This window comes from Crocuta crocuta, unplaced genomic scaffold, assembly GCF_008692635.1.
Source record: "Crocuta crocuta isolate KB4526 unplaced genomic scaffold, BGI_CrCroc_1.0 scaffold24, whole genome shotgun sequence".
NCBI lineage: Eukaryota > Metazoa > Chordata > Mammalia > Carnivora > Hyaenidae > Crocuta > Crocuta crocuta.
This window is the reverse complement of record NW_027530974.1, coordinates 1,760,650-1,782,102: the sequence shown is the minus strand read 5'-3', so window position 1 is coordinate 1,782,102 and position 21,453 is coordinate 1,760,650. Positions and strand designations below refer to the sequence as shown.

Here is a 21,453-nt window from a genome sequence, read left to right as displayed (position 1 = left end):
CTTACATGGACTTTTTTTCCTAGTTTACATGGGGAACATTTAAAAGTTGTATTTATGGTGTTATAGCCTCTTTTTTTTTTCCAGCTTAATTCTGTATAGCCCTGTGACATTAGTGTAATTTTTAAAAAATTAATACCTCCATTACTATCCCATCATGAATGTGACAGAATTTGTGGTTCTCTGTTGTAGGGCATTTAAAATTCATTTTCTGTAGAATATGAAGTACTTAATAGTTTCTTTTGGCCATCATATTTTTTACAATTTTATTGAGAAATCATTGACATATATCACTTGTATAAGTTTAAGGTATACAGTATGATGCTTTGAATTATTACCACAGTGGGTTCAGCTAACATCCATCTTCTCATACACATGTGATTTAAAAAAGAAGAAAAGAGTAAAGGAAAAAAATTCTTCTTGTGGTGATAACTCTTAGCACTTACCCCTTTAACAACCTTCTGACATAGAAGGAAGTATTAGTTTACAAGCATCATGTTGTACATTACATCTGTGATACTTATGTGTCTTGCATTTGGAAGTTTCTACCTTTTTACCACCTTCCTCCAGTTTCCTCTCCCTTTAACTCCCACTTCTCGTAACAAGTCTGAACTCTCTTGTTATGAGTTCATTTTGTTTTATTCCACATATAAGTGAGATCATACAGTATTTTTCTTTCTCTGATTTATTTCACATAGCATAATGCCTTCAAGGTCCATCCATGTTGTTGCAAATGGCAGGATTTCCTTGTTTTTTGTTTTTTTTTAATGGCTGGATATTATTCATGCAATATACATTATTGCATTAATGTATATATATCACAACTTCTTTATCCACTTATCCATAGATGGACACTTAGGTTGTTTCCGTGTCTTGGTTATTTCAAATAATGCTGCAGTGGACATGGGATTAAAGATTATTTTTTTGAGTTAGTGTTTTTGTTTCCTTAGGATGTAGTCTTAGAAGTGGATTTGTTGGATCATATGGTAGATCTATTTTTAATTTTCTATTTTTAATTTATCCATGAACATAGGATAGCTTTCCATTAATTTGTATCTTTGTCGCTTTTTTTCATCAACATCTTATGATTTTCAGCATAGACATCTTTCATCTCCTTATTTAAATTTGTTCCTAAGTATTTTATGGTTTCTGATGCTATTATAAATGATACCTATTTATTTTTTTCCAGCAGTTTTGTTAGTGTATAGAAGTGCTACTGATTTTTGCGTGTTAATTTTGTGTTCTGCAACTTTATAGAATTCATTGATTAGATGTAACAGGTTTTGGTTGAGTCTATAGGATTTTCTATATGTAGAATCATGTCTGCAAATAGAGACAGTTTTACATTTTCCTTTCTAATTCTGGTACCTTTTCTTTCTTTTTCTTGCCTGATTGCTCTAGTTAGGAATTCCAGTATTGTTTTAAATAGGAGTGGGGGGAGTGGGCAGCCTTGTCTTGTTACTGATTTTATTTTATTTTATTTTATTTTTTAATATTTTTATTTATTTCTAGGAGAGAGAGACAGTGTGAGCAGGGGAGGGTCAGAGAGAGATGGAGTCACAGACTGAAACAGGCTCCAGGCTCTGAGCTGGCAGTCAGCACAGAGCCCGACGCGGGGCTCGAACCCACGAACCGCGAGATCATGACCTAAGCGAAAGTCGAATGCTTAACCGACTAAGCCACCCAGGCGCCCCGTCTTGTTACTGATTTTAAAGGAAAACCGTTGAGTATGATCTTAGCTGTGGGCTTGTCATATATGGCCTTTGTTATGTTGTGATATGTTACTTCTATGCCTAATATTTTAAGAGCTTTTATTATAAATGGATATTGAATTTTGTTGAATCCTTTTTATGTGTCTATTGAGATGATCTTATGGTTTTTTCTTTCATTCTGTTAATGTGTTATATCACATTGGTTGATTTGTGTATGTTGAACCATCCTTGCATCCCAGGGATAAACCCAAGGGATCATGGTAAACGATAACTTTATTTTTTATTTTATTATTATTATTTTAAAAATTTATTTATTCTTAATTTACATCCAAGTTAGTTAGCATATAGTACAACAATGATTTCAGGAATAGATTCCTTAATGCCCCTTATGCATTTAGCCCATCCCCTCACCCATAACTCCATCCTTTGCTCAAGTTTGGGGAGTTTTCAGCCATTATTGCTTTAAATAAACTCTCTGTCCCTTTATTTCTCTTCTCTCTCTGGAATTATCATAATGCAAATATTGTTTCTTTTCATTGTGTCCTATAGTTCCTGTGGACTTTCTTCACAGAAAATTTTTGTATCTCCCAACTGAGTAACTTCCACTGTCTTGTCCTCCAGATCACGATTTCTTTTGTCTGCAATTTTATTTATTTATTTATTTACTTATTTACTTACTTACTTACTTACATACCTACCTACCTACCTATTTATTTGACAGAGAGAGAGAGTGCATGAGTTTGGAGAGAGGGGCAGAAGGAGAGAGAGAAAATCTCAAACAGGCTCCACACTCAGCATGAATCCCAGTGCAGGGCTCAATCCCATGACCCCAGGATTGTGACCTAAGTGGAAATCAAGAGTCAGACCCTTAACTGAGTGAGCCACCCAGGTGCCCCAGATCAAGTCTAACTCTGAAACTCTTGAATTCTTCGGTTCAGTTATTGCACTTTCAACTCTAGCATTTCAGTTTTCTGGGGTTTTCTGATGGTTGATACTTCCTTTCAGACTTCTCATTTTTGTTCATGTGTTATTTTCCTAATTTTGTTTAGTTGTATGTCTGCATTTTCTTTTGGTTCACTAAACTTCCTTAAGAGGATTATTCTGAATTCTTTTCTGACAGTTCATAGATCTCCATTTATTTTAGGTCAGTTATTGGAGCTTTATTAGTTTCCATTCAGGATCTCATATTTACCTGATTGATCATGATCCTTGATCCCTTATGTTGGTATTTGTGCATATGATGAATGGTGTTCTTCTTCTAGACTTTACAGATTTGTTTTGGGAGAGACAGCTCTTCACCAGTAAGCTCAGCTGGGGTTTTGGCTACATCTGCTGATAATGTTTTTGGGCAGGTGGGGCCTCTTATTATAGTCTCTTTTGGGGTGAGGCTACTGTTTGAGGTCTGAAGATGGATGGAGATGGTGGGGTTCCACTGGCTGAGAACAGTTGGATAGGACTACTGTCTTGGTTTCCCACCTAAGTGATGCCATAGGATAGGCCCAGCGGTTGCTTGGATTTTCTGGTCTGGCTTTGTACATGGTTAGGATTAGGTACTATATTCAGTAGTAGTTGGGGCTATGAATCATAACTTCTGGCCCTGGCAGGGCAGCAGGCCAGAACCCAGGGAGTATACAACTCATTGTTTGAGGGGCTGAATCAGGCTAGAGTATGCACTGAGTTCCCTGCTCAGGTGAGGCCACTGATTTCACTTTGCAGATGGGGGAAGCCACAGACTATGCTCTCTGTTCAAGTGCCTCTGTATGTAGGGATGTTTTTCTTTCCTTTTTTTATACTTAATTTTTAAAATAGTTTTACTTTTTTTATTTTTGAGACAGAGAGAGACAGAGCATGAACAGGGGAGGGGCAGAGAGAGAGGGATACACAGAATCCAAAACAGGCTCCAGGCTCTGAGCTGCCAGCACAGAACCCGATGCAGGGCTTGAAACCATGAACTGCGAGATCATGACCTGAGCCAAAGTCGGATGCTTAACCTACTGAGCCACCCAGATGCCCCTGTAGGGATGTTTTTCATGTGCTCTGGTTAGGTTCCCTAGTTGGACAGGCTGAAGGTGGTATTCAGCAATGAGTGGGGCTATGAATGATCCAGGGGAGTGGGAGAAGCAGGTCTAGAGTTGGTAAAACTCTTTTTTTTTTTTTTTTAAGAGTTAGAGAATGAGCAAGGGGTAGAAGGAGAGGGAGAGAGAGAGAATCTTAAGCAGGCTCCATGCCCAGTGTGGAGCCTGATGCAGGGTAGGATCTCATGACTCAGATCATGACCTGAACCAAAATCAAGAGTCAGACACATAACCAGCTGAGCCACCCAGGTGCCCCAAACTCTTTGTCGTCTCAGCTCAGGTTGATCCACGCCCTAATTTCCCTGAAGAACAGGGCCACTGGCTTTACTGTAAATTTCCAGCTCTATCTGCCCTTCTCTTGGCTCAGAACCCCTGGGCTGCACAGCTCCCAGGAGTTGTCTCCAGCCCTTTTAGTAGGTGGGGCCAGAACACACTCTCCACAGGCAGGTGGGGCTGTGATTCTGCTCCCTCGCCTGAATGGAAAAGAGAATGCTGCTCCAGGCTACCCTCAGTTTCCCCAATAGGCTTTCTGGTTGAGAGAGGCCTGGAGTTGCCCCCAGTCGTCTGTGACTCAATCCCACTGCCTCCATACCCAGTACTGGCTTTGCTCTGGGGGCAGTAACTCTACCTGCCCACCTCCCAGCTTGAGTACCGCTGGGCAACGCAGCTTCCAGGAGTTGTCACTGGCCTTCTGGTTAGGTGGGGCTGGAAGGCACTGTCCGCCGCAGTGGGTGGGGCTATGACTCAGCATCTGGCCCAGGCGTGGGTGAACTGGGCTCTAGGGCTGGCAAAACTCCTAGTTTGACGGTCTGAATCAGGCAGATCTCCACTCTGGTGTGTTCCCTGGTCACAGTGCACCCATGACTTCGTTCTACAGATGAGCAGAGCCTCCGGGTAGGATTACTTCGTGGACACTGCAGGTACGTACTGGATCTGCCCAGATCCCTGTGCTGGTTGTTGCAAGCCCCTCCCCTCTTCTCCACACGGATTCCCAGTGGTTGAGCCTGTAACCTCTGTAGAGCGAGAGGCTCAGAGGCGACCTCTCTGGGTGCTGCTGCCCTGTCCTGGGGAGGGGCAGTATGGCCAACGTGTAGCTGCTTCTCTTACCGGCTAATGCAGTCTGACTTGGTCTCTGTGGCTCAGGGGTGCTTCAGCCTCATCCCGTGTTCTAGGATTCTCTCAGTGCTGTCTTGTTCTTAAATAGATGTTAGTTCTTGTGAGGGGGAGTGAGGTCAGGAATGACCTATATTGCCACCTTGGTCCATGCATGATATTTTCAACAGTAGCTGTGAGTTTTACCTTTAATTAAATCCCTAGATGTGGAATTTTTGGTTCAGGAAATATGAATGTCTTCAGGACTTTTTTTCTTCCTTCCTTTATTTTTATTTTTTGTATAATTCTAAATTATGCTCTGGAAAATATTGGCATAGCAATTTATAGCATTTCCACAGTGTAGGAAGGAGTACCTATCTTAGTTGTTGTTGGAAATTAATGGTTTTTTAACTTTCAAAAACTGTGTTTTGAAAAGGCATCCTTAATTTGCTCTCCACCTTTCCTTTTTTTTTTCTTGTAAGTCTGTGTGCTATAGTGATTGAACTCCAGAGCCACGTAGACCCGGTTTCCAGCCTTCACGCTACCATTTATATAGCCTTTTGATAAAAGAGCAATGGCTTCATTTCTTTGCTTTATCAAATGCTGATATTTTCAACCAGCCTTATAAGGTTGTAAGAGTCATTTAGGAAAAGTTCTAATAAAGGTCCCAGTGTGTAGTATATACTCAAAAATGAATACTTATTTTTTCTGAAGTTAAAACTTTTTAATGCAATCACTAGTTATTGTTCCCATTTGAGGAACAAGGGAACTGTTTCTAACATTTTATCATCAGTGATGATGGCTGATAATCCTTGTCACATTAAGGAAGTATAGGAAGTATCTTTTTCTTTTTGTTTTGAGGATGTTTATTATGAGTGGGCAATTCAGTTATTTTATGATTAACATATTTTCTGCTGTAAGATTTTCCTGCACATCTGGAATAAACCTACAACTATCGCTCATTTCATGTTTCTTTTTTATTTAGTAATTTTTATAGGACGTGGGTATAATTTATTTTTAGCAGCTATCAGCCGTTTTCAGCTGCGAAATGGAATGCTGTTAGACTTCACTGTGGGCTTTGAAGAGTGAACTCCTCTCTGGCTCTTCTTTCTGCATTCATGTTAACAGTAGTTGTTGAAGGTGGAAGGGCACACAGACGATCTGGCACTCCTCTTCCTCATGCAGGGAGCAGAAATCAAGTAACACATTCAGAGTCCCAGAGCCGGGACTGAAAACCTCATCTCCCTCCTGACTTGTGCCTTTTCCTCTGAATATCCTGTTTGGTTTTCCCAGGGTCAATGTCTTTTAAAGCAAGAAGACTGAAGCTGCTTTTTGTTGAGAAACTACCGCTCTTTGAGCTTTCTCAATTCACTGAGGGCATGGGTAGCCAGTGTCTGTGGGTGCTGAGCCATCCTGGGGGCCAAGCCAGAGTGTTCCTGTCCCCAGGCAAGAGGAAGATTCGCGTAGTGGGGGACTCACAGACACCTGCCTGAGTCTTGACACTGGATTGTGTCAGGAATGCTTGGCGCTCTGCTTCTTGCCCCCTTGGTACCTCCTCGTACCTAATTCTTCATTCTTAAACCTATTTTTACAGTTGTTTGCTTCTCTTAAAATTGAGAAGCAAGCAGCACTTGATGTAAAATCCAGAAAAACAATATAGTTTTTGCATCAGTTTTATAGAATGACTACTTTTGTTTCTATTGATGTTTCCAAGACTCTGCAAAATCCTGAGGTTATTTTCTGTATCAGCAAAGAATCCGTTATATTCAGAAGAATTTTAGTAAGGTGTGAGTTCTGTTGTACTTATGTTAGAAATTAGTAATTTGAGATACGTATGGAAAGTCTGAGCAAACTAGGAGTGCCCAGCGCCCCAGCTATTCTCTATAGTGAGTAAATCAAGAAGAGTTTGCAAACAAAATGTTTAAAACAAGGTCAGTAAATAAAATTGATCAGGTGTGTAAGTTACATTATTAGTGGTTTCCTGGAGCTCTCGTAGCAGATTACCGCAAGCTCAGCGCATTGGTTCTCACGCTTCTGGAGGTGCCAAGGCGGACAGGCTTCACTGAGCGACACCAGGATGTTGGCAGGGTCTTGCTCTCCCCAGAGGCTGTTGCGGGGAGTCTGTCACCACACCTTTTCCAGCTTCTAGAGCTGCAGTTCTTGCATTCCTTGCTTGTCCTCCCTTCCTCCAGTTTTTAAGCCAGCATGGTAGCATTTTGCTTCAGTCCCCACATTGCTTTCTTCTTCGCTCAAACCACCCTTTGCCTGCCTCTCAAGGATACAAGTGATTACAGGTAGGGACCACTTGAATAATCCTCAGTGATCTCCGCATATCAAGATCTTTGATTTAGGGGCACGTGGGTGGCTTAGTTGGTTAAGTGTCAGGCTCTTGATTTTGGCTCAGGTCATGATCTCATGGTTCCTGAGACCGAGCCCTGTGTCAGGCTCCATGCTAACAATGTGGAACCTACTTGGGATTCTCTCTCTTCCTTTCTCTCTGCCTCTACCCTGCTTGTGTTCTCTCTCTCTCTCTCTCTCTCTCAAAATAAATAAACAAGGAAAAAAGTAATAATCTCATCTATAAAGTCTCTTTTGCTATATAAGGGAACATTCTCATGTTCCACGGATTAGGACGGGGATGTCTTTGCCATCCATATTCAGCTGACCACCACGGTTATAATCGTAAAGGCAACCTCAACATGCTCTTCACAGGGTCTTCCTGTTAGATACCTCCTTCCCTCTCCCTTCTACTCCATGAAGATCTCTTACCTCTCCCTTTCCTTGTTCTGTAGATTCCCACCCACAGCTCAAATGAGTCATTTCCTCAATCTAGGGAAATGTTAGTTTGGTAAACTTCTGTACATGGTATCAGAGAAGGCAGGGGCTGCTTTCCCCGGGATCTGCTTCCCGCCAGCCTGCTCTGCTGCATCTACAGCTAACTGATCGGACCCTTCGCTGCCTGTCACCGTCACTCCTGACCTCTGTGTGCCACACTTCAGGCTCTTCCTGAAATAGAGACATCTAGAGGAGCACTGGAAAGACAGGGTGCTGGCCCTGAGTTCCGCCTTAGCTATTCAGTTCCTTAGCCTGGATACATCACTTCACTTCTGTGAACTTCCCCCATGGCAAAAATGGGGAGTCAATAATAGGTCTTTCTAAAGACCTACTGTGCTTTAACCTGCTTGAAGACTCTCACATCCAGCCCAACCCTGACTGCTCAGAAGTATTCCTCCTCTGGACCCTACCTAGGCCACCAGTGTTGTGGCCACATGCCCTACATGCCCAATATGTACTGTTTGACACCTGGCCTTTGAGTCCTGTAACCAGAGGCAGCCACGGGCAGGCACCTGCTGCCCAGTGCTCTTGTCCAGAACAAAGGGCAAGAAGGCCTAGGCTGGTGGGCAGCAGGAGGTTTGGGTAACATGACCCTGGATTTAGGCTTTGACACAAGCACAGGTTTCATAGAAGGAGAATTGAAGGTCAAAAGTCCTTGTTTTTAAGGCATTTGTACCACTTTGCATGTGGTTTGTGATTTATCTCTTATCTTCAGGCTGCAGACTATCCTAAAATTGGGTTCCTCTCTGCCGCATGATAAAAGCATTCAACCATCTTTTTTGGGTGTAACCTTGTGATTAGACTTATCATTTTGAATGGTTTTTAAACTATAATACATATAAGGCCACACAACATGCCAAACGATACAGAAATAGAAGCCAATTCAGTCCTTTCTTGGTCCCACCCCCAGGACATAACTCAGGTAAGCTGTCAAGTGTACGACCTTCCACGCTTTCTCTGTGCTCACAGATAAGTGTGCACATAGCAGTCCCCTTGCCTCCCCCAAGCCCCCAAAGCAGGATTATATTATTAATATCATTGTTTGGGTTTTTTTTTCATGTAACATTTGGAACACGCAAAATAATTTTGAGGGCCCCAAAAAGAAATAGAGTGTTGTGTATGTACCCATTTGCCCACTGAACCAAAGTGGTGACTATTAATAACAGAGTGAAATACAGCCCAGCGTGTAAGCCTATACTTATGTGATACTGACTTAAAATATATTGTTTCAGGCTCGCCATCATGGATACTCTTTCAGAAGCAAATGGCACCTTTGCCTTAAGTCTGCTGAAAAAGCTGGGTGAAGACAACTCAAAAAATGTGTTTTTCTCGCCCATGAGCATCTCTTCTGCCCTGTCCATGGTCTTCATGGGCGCCAAGGGAAACACTGCCGCCCAGATGGCCCAGGTATGTACCTAAAGCCTTTTCTGGGCGACTGTAAATGCTGTTAATTTGTCAGTTGGGCTAGTCCTCCGTTTTCATCCCTGGATTTGCTCTTGACATCCCTCTGCTAGTGTCACAGGATGGGGACAGAGAGTTAGTCCTGCACGAGTGAGCACTCTGGAGTGGGTGTCTCGGATCTGTTAGGGAGGAAGTGGTATGCTCCATTTAGAAGAATGAATGATTTTACTACGCCCTGATGACCGATTATACCTGAGTTTGAGTTTGTGAGTAGAGGTAAAGTCACAAGGTCCAAGTTGAGTTCGGTGATATTTTTTGGATCTTGTCACTTGCTTTTCAATTATTAGAAATTTTTCTTTTAGTTCTCTCATTTAAGTGTAAAACAGTTATGGGGTTTCTATGTGTCAATTTATAATTGACATAAATGATATAAATGATAACATGCACAAACATGTTTGAGGCAGGACTCTCTGTGTTGGCCTGGGATGAGAGTGTGGCTGACAATGTCCTTACACTACTCAGAAGTCCCGTTGTCTAGCTGAGAGGGTCTGTGAGGCACTTAACCTGCCTTCATCTTTGTCGGGTTTTAATAAAGTGGAATTTGATCCTGGCTTGAAGCCTTGGGCTTGATCTTTGTTCTGAGGCCACTTCTCACATTTAGAATCATTTGCCAGCTGGAGAGGCTGAGAATCAGAAACCTTTTAATTTTCCACTCACCAAGTCCTAGGTTGGAAAAATTTCCTTTAAATTCTGCTTGAAAATGGAACAGTTCCTTCTTCATCTCATCTTTCCCTTCCTGTACTTCATCTGAGGCAGCTACAAGCCCTACTCTTTCTGGACATCTACTTAGCCAGAGGGAAACGCCCACCCTTCCCCGTCACTGCAGGTTGCAGTCTCTCCTTTCTTCTGCTGGGACATGCCAGGAGCCCCTTTTCTCCAGCCACTGCTAGAGATTTTTTCACTGGCCTTCTGGCCTCTGCTTGCCATCTCCTTGCTCTCCTTCTTCCCAGCCTTTGCCTGCTGCCTGGGCCCCAAGTCACTGCCATGTTTTGGATGTTGTTGGGAAAGAAGTCTGTGTCTGGATTGCTACATGAACTTCTATGGCTACCAGACAGACCATCCCAGACTTGGTAGCTGGAAATAACAAAGGCTGATGGCTTCTCAGATTCTGTGGTCTGACTCACATGGCATCAGCTGGGATGACTCATGATCCAGGAAAGTCTCTGTCACGTGTCTGGGACCTCCATTCTCCTATGGGTAGTTTCCCCCCATGTAGTGTCAGCTCTCTAGGACTTTCCATGGGGCCTCTAAAGGGATAGCCTGGGCTTCCTCACATCATGGTGGTTGGGGTACAAGAGAGTGAATATGGAGCTACGAGGCTTTGTAAGGCCCAGGCCTGGAATAGTGTCCCTTCTGCATTCTGGTGGCCAGACCCACTCACAGCACCAGCCAGACCCAAGGATGGAGGCGAGAGGCCAGACCTTTCAGTATTAGGAGCGGCCTGTGTTTGCAGAGATGGGAGGACTGGTTGGCAGCTTTATTTGCAGACAGACTACGGAGCACATAGAACACAGTTTGCAAAGGGGCACTGCAAAGGGGCACACCAGGGCTGGCAGTGCTCTGACTTCCTGCGGAAAGTGCTGGAGGAGGGCAGACTGGGTGGCTTTCGAGATACTTTTTGTCTTCAACTGGATGTATCTTCTTTTAAGCTCTAGTTAGGATCTGTACAGCTCAAAGGCAGAGTTTGGTGTTGTATCCATTTCCTGCAATCAAGGCGCATTGAAGTTGTGCATTTGTATTCTGTTTTTGATTCCAGGCACTTTCTTTAAGTAAGAGCAGCGGAGGAGGTGACGTTCACCAAGGGTTCCAGTCTCTTCTTACGGAAATCAACAGGACTGACACGCGGTACTTGCTTAGAACTGCCAACAGGCTCTTTGGAGAGAAGTCTTATGATTTCCTCTCAGTAAGTCATACTTGCTGTTTTTGACTAAGAAAGTGAAGACACCGAGGCCGTGGGAAGGAGGAGTCACACAGCGGGTTATGAATTCATACACTTGCGCATGAACTCAGGTCTTCAAGTACTAACTTCACGCATTCCCTTAAACCCTGTTTCATTTTAATCTTCTATAAAATGAGCCTCATAATGAATAATGTCCAGATTTTTGTGAGGCTAATGAGAAAGTTATAAAAGAACTAACATGGAGCAAACACAATTCAAAGTGAATTGACTGAAACAAAGAAGTGATCAAAATGAGTATTTCTAATCATTGTTTTCAACATATCAATAATTTTTTATGCATTGTGATACTTGTTCAACCTTTTACACATGTAAATATTTCTATACTTTTTTTCCAGTGCAGAATTTTTGTAAAGTTATTTGTCTAATTATACTGGTTTTGTTTATTTATAGTGCTTTAATGCTTTTTTTTTATTTTTTAAAAACTACCCAAGTAGTATGTGAGTATCTGAGTACATGCATGTTGCTTGATGACTGTATTCTTGTTACATAAAAATGCAAATAAAGCAGTCAAAGTCAGAGTCCTCACAGCTGCTTCCACACCTCATCATTCCCCTCCCCAGCATAGAGCTTTTATAGATGCGATGTGTATCCTCCAGACATATACAAATCTGTTGTGTGGGTTTTTGTCTCTACCTCACGTCATTATACCAAGATATTATTTTGTAACTTGTTCTTTTTGCCCAACACTGTGTCTTAAATTCTTTGCATATATGAGGATCTTTCTCACTCTGTTTAACTGGTATCTGCTATTCTTAAGAATGGATGTACTAAAGCATACTTAGTATGCCATTCCCACACTGATGGGCATTCAGTGAAAGTTAGTGTATAATGACTCCCGTGCCCTATGTTCATGTGTTACTCCAAGATGGATTTGTATCAGGGAGGAAGGGAGTGAAGCTTTGAAGCTATAGCAAATACTGAAATTGTCCAGAGTACTGTGGCCAATTTACGTTCTCTTTAGGGGTACCAGCAGAGTGCTCATTTCCACTTTTCATCATCAATACTGCATGTTGTTAACCTCTTAAATTTTTATTATTAAGAGATTGAACAACTTTCCTTATGTTTATTGAACATTTGTGTCTTTTTTGCAAATTTTCTTTACACACTTTTTATTGGGTTGCCTTTTTCTTACTGGTTTATTCTTTTTATATGTTTGGGATATCAATCTTACTCTATCAGATGATTTTTTTCAATTTTTAAACTTGTTGCAGACTCACTGTTTTAAAATATTTAGAATAAAGTAAATGTAGTCAAGCATGAGGTCAAATAATGGTAAGATTTGTTCACTGCGGTGTGATTTTTTTTTTACAACCTGTTTTACTATTTTTATCAGTCTACTTCCTCGGCCATTGCCCCATCTCTTTATATGCCTTTGGCATAAAGAAGAACAAAACTTCCAATAAACACAAAAATTGGGTGATTTTCTTTAATTTACTTTCTTTTCTGATGGGTATCTTTAAGAAATCATTGGTGTTTCAAATCTTATTTTGATATTGAAATATAAGATAAAGGGTTTAGAAGCGCTTCTCAATTATTTCTTATCAATTTAGTGTTCCAAGAATCCAGTACCAATCACAACGAATAATTAGATGTTCCCTCAGTCTGATTAGTCATTGCTTATAAAATAGTAATTTAAATAGCAAACAGTTATTTTCAAGTGTGTTTAAAAGTTATAGAAATCAAAACAAAACAGATGAACATAGGGGAAGGGAAGGAAAAATAAGATACAAACAGAGAGGGAGACAAACCATAAAAGACTCTTACATACAGAGAACAAACCGAGGGTTGTAGAGGAGTCGGGGGGCGGGGTGTGGCATAAAGAGATGAAGGGCATCGAAGAGGGCACTTGTTGTAAGGAGCTCTGGGTGTTATATGTAAGTGATGAATCACTAAGTTCTATTCCTGAAATCATGACTACACTGTATGTTAACTAACTTGGATTAAAAAAAAAAGTTGTAGAAATCACCCAAGGGTGGGATGGGTTATCAACACATAAGTGCCCAGTTTGCTTCCAGACTGTTTTCTTAGGTTGAGAGACTGAAAACATTTTCAAAGGCATTGAGTGACAGCAGAGCAGCAAAGTTGGTGGAGCACAAAGTATCTGAGGACTAAGTAAAATGATACAGTAGATCACCTAGTGCAGTGTCTGTGACATGCTGAGATTTCATAAAACAGCACTAATGATAAGAATTCACCTGGTACTTGAATGGATTCCTAATCCTCATTTACAGGGAAAGACAAGGAGGCTTAGAGAAACAAAATGACTTTTTTAAAGCCATGCAGCTAATAAGCTGCAGGACTTGTGTTTGTAGCTGCATTACTGTGCCACATGACCTCTCTGACGCCGTATCAAAGGAGCAATGTGAAATCCTGTAATAGAAAAAGTCTTGAAAATACATAGCCATAAACTGGTCAGAAGAAGGATTGGGAAACCATTCCATAGCATGCTGTCCACAAATTAGTTTTTTGACTCCATTTACTTTCTAAGAGATTTTCTGCTTTTATATGGCATAATGTAAGTGTTCATTAATGTCATCATCCTTTAATAGACTATATTAACATGATACAGTTTAAACTTTTTTTTTTGAAAGCTGCTCATGATCTAAATCTAAGCCATCCAAAACGGTAGCCACTAGACACATGTAGCTATTTAAATTTCAGTGTAAATAATTAAAATTACAGTTCACTATTCAGTGGCACTGGCCATGTTCCAAGCATCAATAGCAGCACGTGGCATTGTTTTGGGCAGTGCAGATTTAGAACATTGCCATCATCACAGAACGTTGTAGTTGGCGGGAGGGGAGGGTGAGGGTAGTGTAGACTCATACACTTTGCACTGTTGTATGGAACAGCAGGCCCTTGTTTCCAGTCCATTGTTCTGAAATGTAGAGGCAGCTGTGGCTTCTGCTGTGGCAGGACTCACAGAGCAAACGCAGCAGCTTGTCAGGAATGACATTCTGTAGTAGCCGCATCTCTGTGTCTTTGTACTTACCTTGCTGCTGCGCACTTAATTCCTCAAAGACTCTGGTGGTTCATGATATTTGATATTCAGACAACTGTTTTACTAGGTTCAGAGGCTACGTTTAAACGTAGCTGAAAAGTGAGAAATTGGATTTTCAGTTAATTCCTGATATTTATTTGTACCTTATGTATGTAAGTCAAAATTGCCTACATTTTCATTTGGTGCAGTGAAGAAGTAAGCTGTAAGTGTTGATTATTTCTGCAGCCATGTGATGATGTTGCTCTGTGTCTCCTAGTCATTCAAAGACTCCTGCCATAAATTCTACCAGGCAGAGATGGAAGAGGTTGACTTTATCAATGCTACAGAAGAGTCCAGAGAACACATCAACACCTGGGTAGCTGATAAGACGGAAGGTGAAAATACAGCATTGCTCTATCTTAACAGTATCTTAATCGGTCTCATTGTCAATTCTTTCACAAGACCATCAAAATGTAAAGAGGAATGATGTTTTTCTCTAAATAACTGCAGGCTTTTAAAATCTGCTTCTGAAATACTGTCAATGTGTCTTATTTTCTCTAGTTCTTCCCTGTTCTCATCAATGTCTCTGTGATGTCTCTCAGTATTCAGTACAGCTGTTCCAGAACGATCCACTTTGTTGCCATTGCTGTTGTTAATGTTAATATACAGTCTTTCTTTTCACAAATACTGTAAAGAAAAGATCCAGATACAGTTCTCATCCTGTACAGATTACTGTGTGTTATTTCGGGACACTTGGTTAAGCCCTTAGGCACCTGCGGCTCTTAAACTCTTGTGTGTACTCCTAGCCTCTCACCTTTCTGACCGTCCCTTTCTTCAAGGGACCAAGCATTCCCTTCTGTCTGACTTGTGAATTCATCCTGTGTTCATCTTGTGGTTTGTCCAAGGGATGGAATTTTTCTTGCCAGGGCTTTTAAAGTTTTTGTTGCTGCTGTTGTTATAAAGACCAGAATCCCCTTATGTGGTTATATTTGGGAGATGATGAACTCTTTATCTGTGAACCTCACAAGGGGATTGTCCAGTCTAGATATTATCCCTGATGAATGCATCAGGAAACTCTTTTTTTAAAATTTAAATTTCAGTTAACATACAGTGTAATATTAGTTTCAGGTGTACAGTATACTGATTCAACACTTCTGAGCACTCCTCAGTGCTCATCAAGATAAGTGTCCTTTTAGGGGTGCTGGGGTGGCTCAGTCAGTTGAGCGTCCGACTTCAGCTCAGGTCATGATCTCACGGTCTGTGGGTTCGAGCCCCACTTTGGGCTCTGTGCTGACAGCTCAGAGCCTGGAGCCTGTTTCAGACTCTGTGACTCCCTCTCTCTCTGACCCTCCCCTGCTCACGCTGTCTCTCTCTCTCTCAGAAATAAATAAAACATTAAAAAAAAAAAAGATAAGTGTCCTTTTAATCCCCTTTACCTGTTTCAGCCACTCCCCTGCCCATGTGCCCCCTGGTAACCATCAGTTTGTTCTCTATAGCTAAGAGTCTGTTTTTTAGGTTTATCTTTCCCGGTCTTTATTCCCCCTTTGTTCCTTTCTTTTGTTTCTTAGATTCCACATATAGTGAGATCACATGGTGTTTGTCTTTCTCTGACTATCGGTAAATTCACTGATTCTTTAATTCTTCTTTTCAGGTAAAATTACACAGTTGTTATCTTCAGGTTCAGTCGACCCAATGACGAGTCTGATTCTCGTGAATGCCATCTATTTCAAAGGAAACTGGGATAGTCAGTTTAACAAAAGGCAGACCATGGAAAGACCCTTTAAAGTCAGCAAGGTAAATATTTCATATTAACAAAGGAGATTCTTGGAAACAGTCCGTGTGTTCACACTGGTTTTTAAAACATGCAAGAAAGCTCACCTCAAGTAGCTTGTGCCGCACGCGGCCTTAGGCAGCCCAGCATAAGGACCCCCCCAGAACACCTTCCCTTACTGCTTTGCTGTCTCATCAAGGGTAGCTCCGTACTCAGAGGATTCTGGTCCCATTGCCCGTGTCACCTGCCATACTGTTGCTAGGTGTTCTTTCTACAGTCACAAATCTGTTGTCAGTTGTCAGGCTTACGGTGCTTTCTGGCTTTCCAGAACTTCTGAGATAAAGTTTGGACTCCACAATATGGTATGTAAGGCTCTTTGCAGACCGGATCCTACCCCTTTATTCCCATTTCTCTATGTTCATTCCCATCAGTACCTGTATACTCCTTCCTTTCCAGAAGCATCTGGAAACCTTCCCTAAGAGTCCTCCTCTCCTGTGGGGATTTCTTTCTCCTCCTCTCAGTGGCCACAGTGCCCCCCTGCCTACCTCTTGGGGCTAGCATTGCAGAGGTTGGATACCCAGTTAGATCTTCTAAGCAGACGTGAGCCTGAACTTTCGGTTTCTCAAGAAACGTATTTTCCTTTGAGCTTTATTCTTTAAAAAAATTTTTTACATTTATTTATTTTTGAGACACAGAGAGACAGAGTGCAAGCAGGGGAGGGACAGAGAGAGAAGGAGACACAGAATCCAAAGCAGCCTCCAGGCTCTGAGCAAGCTGTCAGCACAAGCCGGACTTGAGGCTCGAACCCACGAACCATGAGATCATGACCTGAGCCGAAGTTGGATGCTCAACTGGCTGAGCCACCTAGGCACCCTTATTTTTTATTTTTTAATTTTTTTAATGTTTATTTTTCAAGGAGGGAGACAGAATGCAAGTGGGGTAGGGGCAGAGAGACAGGGAGAAAGAATCTGAAGCAGGCTCCAGGCTCCAGGCTCTGAGCTGTCAGTGCAGAGCCTGATGTGGGGCTCAAACACACGAGCTGTGACATCATGACCTGAGCTGAAGTCGGACACTTAACTGACTGAGCCACCCACCTGCCCTGCTTTGAGTTTTATTCTGAAACCAGCTGCCCTATTTTCACCTGGGTACATTATTTCTCTCCTTGAAATTAATCTTTAACAAGATGTATATTAGGACTTGATTCGTGGAAAGTTCATGTCCCCTAGCAGAGGCCTACAGGTGGGCATGGAGTGTGGTTGCCGGGGTACTGGGGTGGCAGGTGCTCCCAGGGAACCAGTTCTCTGTCTTCCTGCTCTGCCATGCTTAGCACGTGGCCCACTTTCAAAGTCACAGTCATGGTATCCACCATCCAGGCCGGAGGAAAGGAAAGGACACAAGGCAGAGCAAAAGTCTCCTTCAGGGTTCTGATATTCAGAAAGTGAAACCTGTCTTCTGTAACTCGTGGGCCAGAATTAGGTTCTGTCTCCTGTGTGGCTTCTGCTATAGCTGTGGGGGAGGTGAAGTCTTCTAGAAGTCTTGCTTCCTCATCTCCCCAATAGAGAAAGAGGAGTGTTGTAGGTGTTGAATGCACAGGCCTATGGGGATAGGGGGTTGTTGTGCCTGAAAGTGAACAGATTTTGAGTTTATCTGGATTTTTAAAATTCCTTTATTTCTAAATAAGATGAAACTTAATCTACACAATTGTATATTTAATGAATCATTCTCTTACTGAGATTGGATCCTTTTATCTTCTAAGACTAGGGGCTTTGAGCCCTGGATGGGTACAAGGAGAAATTGTCTCAGGCAGGGCTCAGCAAACTGCAGCCTGAGGTCAAAGCCAGCCCACCACTGTTTGTTTGTTTTTAAATAAAGTTTTAATGGAACACAAGCATGTCTATTTGTTTAAATATTTTAAGCTACAACTGTAGAGTTGAGTAGTTGGGACAGAAATTGGGTGGTCCATAAAGGCTAAAAATATTTACTGTCTGGCCTGTGATAGAACAAGTGTGCTGACAACCGGCCGAGGAGGTTAATGAGGAACGAGAGGGCAGGCGTGGCTCAGGCCAGTTTAGGTGAGCCTTTGCAAGGCACCGATGGAAGGCTGTAACAGAAGTTTCTTCCATTTAATGCAGAGTAATGTGCTGCCCCAGAGAACTGGGGACCGCAGCATGGGGCCAGACAGATGCAGAGCAGCTATAGGTCTTACACTGCACGTGAGTCAGGAGTGGAGGAGGGCTGTTGGCTGGGATGTGGTCGCTGTCCTTGGGCCTTTCTTACTGCCTGGCTGGGGATGTACTGGTGACAAATGCATTTTTCTCCTAGTAAGATGTGTTCATTTTGCCTGGTCCTTTCAGTTTTCCTGTCCTTTAATTGTTTATCCATTTATTCAGCAGATGTTGGTTTGGGACCAGGCATCATGCCAGGTACTATCACAGTGTACAAAACCAGCAACACATCCCTCCCATGAAGCTTGTCTTCCTGGGGGTGAGACAGTGAGCATAAATAAGAAAAGAGCGTATGGGTTAGTGGCAGTGATCCAGAGACAGACACAGTGGAGAGGCACAGGTTGTTGGTGGGGGTACGGTTTCAGGTGGGCTCTCCTGGGATGGCACTTACTGGGATTGCCCATGGAACCATCAAAGGGCAAAGGGAGGTAGGAGCACAGGGCATACGAGATAAGCTCTTGTCAGCCTTCCAGGTCTTATTAAAGACTTGGGATTTTTTTACTCCCTGGGAGTAGAGGGGGAGCTGCAGAAAGGTGTTCAACCACAGAGTGATTTGATCTCATTTGTGTTAATATTTTAAAAGCAGAGCCAATCCGATTTGCTGAGTCCATTGTGGGGTGAAAGACAGGAGTTTTTGATGATGGGATGAGTGGCATTGCTGTCACCTGAGCTGGAGAACATTGTAGATGGAGCAGACCTGGAAGGGAATATGAGGAGCCCTGTATGACACGTGACATTGGAGCCTTCTTTAATGTACAAACACAAGTGCCAAGTCAGCAGTAAGATGTTTGGGAGTGTAATATATCTGGAGTTCGCAGGAGAAGTCCCAGCTAGAAATCTAAATTGGAGAATTCTGTTTAAAGTCACAAGATTGAGGTCACTGGGAGACACACAGTCTAAGGACTGAGCCCTGAGTACCCCAGGGTTTGGAGGATGAGGGAATGAAGATGGGCTGGCAGAAGAGGGGTTTGAGGTGGTATTCTGGAAACCACGGAAGTGTTTGTAGAACCCAGGCTGGCCAGTTCTGTCGATTTGTCTGATGTGTCCACTGGGTCTTACTTCAACTTAACATTCATCTGTTTCCTTTTTTAGAATGAGGAGAAACCTGTGCAAATGATGTTTAAAAAATCCACCTTTAAAATGACCTATATCGGAGAAATATTCACCCAGATTCTGGTGCTTCCCTATGTGGGCAAAGAGCTGAATATGATCATCATGCTTCCAGATGAAAACACTGATTTGAAAACGGTAACAAATGCTGAGTGATCATCGCTCTGTGATGGCAGGGGGATGGTGTGAACAGTTTCTGAAGCTAGCATCACTTCCTGTTACTACCGTCTTGCCCCGCAGAGCCCAGAGCATTCACATCCCAGCAGACAGATCTGTTGGGCAGCACTGGTATGGATCTAAAAATCTTCAACTCTCTCCTTCTAGGTGGAGAAAGAAATCACTTATGAGAAATTCACAGAATGGACGAGGCCAGACATGTTGGATGAAGAAGAGGTGGAAGTGTTCCTCCCTAGATTCAAACTGGAGGAGAATTACGACATGGGGAACATCCTTTGTGCTCTGGGCATGACCGACGCCTTCGATCAGGGGAAGGCAGACTTTTCTGGAATGTCGTCCAGGAAAGACCTCTATCTGTCCAAAGTGGTGCACAAGTCTTTTGTGGAAGTCAATGAGGAAGGCACGGAGGCCGCGGCCGCCACTGCGGCCATCATGATGTTGCGATGTGCGAGAATCATGCCCAGGTTCTGCGCCGACCACCCCTTCCTTTTCTTCATCCAGCACAGCAAAACCAACAGTATCCTGTTCTGTGGCCGATTCTCCTCCCCGTAAGGAGATGGTGGGCGCTGTACACGGTCCTTCTCCTCCCTCCTACTGACCTACTTTTTCTCTGACCCTTCACAATGTGCCTACAATGCAAAGTGACCTTTGGTGACAATCCAAAAATAAAAGGCCCAGTTTTGAAATCCCATGTTCTAGACTCCTGTATGTCCGTGTGTTCACATGTCTGATGTTCCTTAGGATCTGAAACTGCCATTCAGGAAGGTCTGTGCTCATGTCGGCCGGGCCAGCACGGGCTGCTTAGCCAATCCCCCTGCTCTGAGAGGTCCCATCCATGCTCACAGCCGCGAGGCCCTCAGGTCTTCACTTAGGGGCAGAGTGTAGCTCTTCTCCAGGCACAAGAGGGTACCTGGTGCGCTCTCTACTCAGTGGCACTGTCAGTGAGGGGACAGGGTGATGCAGCCTGTGAGGAGTGGCAGGCCATGGAGAACCCCCTGGCAAGCTCTATCCCAAACTTGTTGCAAGCACCCCAGAAGCCTGCAGAGAAGCAAGGAGAGCAGTTACCTTAGACTGGGGAGAAAGCACCTGTTGGCCACCTGTGTTTCTGCTTTTATTGTCACTTGTAATCCTAGAGATCTGCGGCCACACACCTGTTCAGATGGACAACAGCCAGTTTCCATGAATGATTTAAATTGCCACCAGGGGCCAGAGATGGTCAGGCAGGTTCCTTTCATAGTGGTGCAGTCTAAGACCTCATCATGAGTTGTAAATACCAGACAATTTTGTTTTACTGCAAGCCTTAGTGGAAAATGTGGCAAGGTTTCTGTGGCCACTTGTGTTACTTGCTAGAAACGCAATCACCATGCTTAGAGACACTCGAACCTATTGATGCGTGGGGTTCAAGTGGGAGGGCTGTGCTGTGTTTTGGGGACAGCCTCAAGGACTTCGTCCAGGACCTATCCTGATGTGATCAGAACTTAACTGACGCGATTTATATTTCCTTTCTGTTGCTGGTCCACTTTCTCCATTGTACCCAAGCCAGCAGCTTAGCCGTGGGGAGAGGCTGGTGATGAGGGAAACAAAGGCAAGAGAAATGTAGCTTACAATTAAATCTCCTTGCAGCTGGCAGCTGGCTAGTAAACACCTGAAACATACAGAGCCTGACCTTCCTAAAGAAACTCATGCTGCCTTAGTGCCTTCATGTTTATGTTTTATTAAAGTGAAGAGCAACCTTATCTTAGCAGCTAGCTCCTCAAGGTCCTAAAAGCCTTGCTTCAAAATTCCTTAAAAACTTACTTTATCCCTATCTCCCTCCGTCCACAAACTTGGAAGTATATAATCAGTCACTCCTCATGATCCCAGGGCAGCCCTTTCTGCCTACAGGTCCTGTCCCCATGCTATGATAAAATCACCTTTTTGCACCACAAACGTCTCAAGAATTTTTCTTAGCCGTTTGCTCACAAACCACACTTCATAATTTCATCAGCTGGGACTGAAGACACAATGTTATGAGTGGTTTGAGGGGCTATGTGGGGTTGCTGGTTGGGTCACTGTCAT

The 21,453-nt window shown here is 43.0% G+C and overlaps 1 protein-coding gene across 6 annotated transcripts in view; it reads left to right on the top strand.

The window, feature by feature from the left end:
- SERPINB6 (serpin family B member 6) overlaps positions 1 to 20,086 on the top strand; it is a 39,598-nt gene extending 19,512 nt beyond the window's left edge. For 4 of the 6 annotated variants that reach the window (XM_077770020.1, XM_077770021.1, XM_077770019.1 and 1 more), the window contains exons 2-7: positions 8,944 to 9,118; positions 10,929 to 11,075; positions 14,390 to 14,507; positions 15,764 to 15,906; positions 19,201 to 19,356; positions 19,543 to 20,086. In XM_077770020.1, coding sequence (XP_077626146.1) covers positions 8,954 to 9,118; positions 10,929 to 11,075; positions 14,390 to 14,507; positions 15,764 to 15,906; positions 19,201 to 19,356; positions 19,543 to 19,947 — 1,134 coding nt within the window. In that variant the 5' untranslated portion in view covers positions 8,944 to 8,953 and the 3' untranslated portion in view covers positions 19,948 to 20,086. Of the gene's footprint in view, positions 1 to 1,523; positions 1,685 to 4,581; positions 4,705 to 8,943; positions 9,119 to 10,928; positions 11,076 to 14,389; positions 14,508 to 15,763; positions 15,907 to 19,200; positions 19,357 to 19,542 lie in introns of those variants that run through there. The other 2 variants (XM_077770018.1, XM_077770016.1) reach the window with 2 other exon arrangements.
- Positions 20,087 to 21,453: the final 1,367 nt, after the last annotated feature.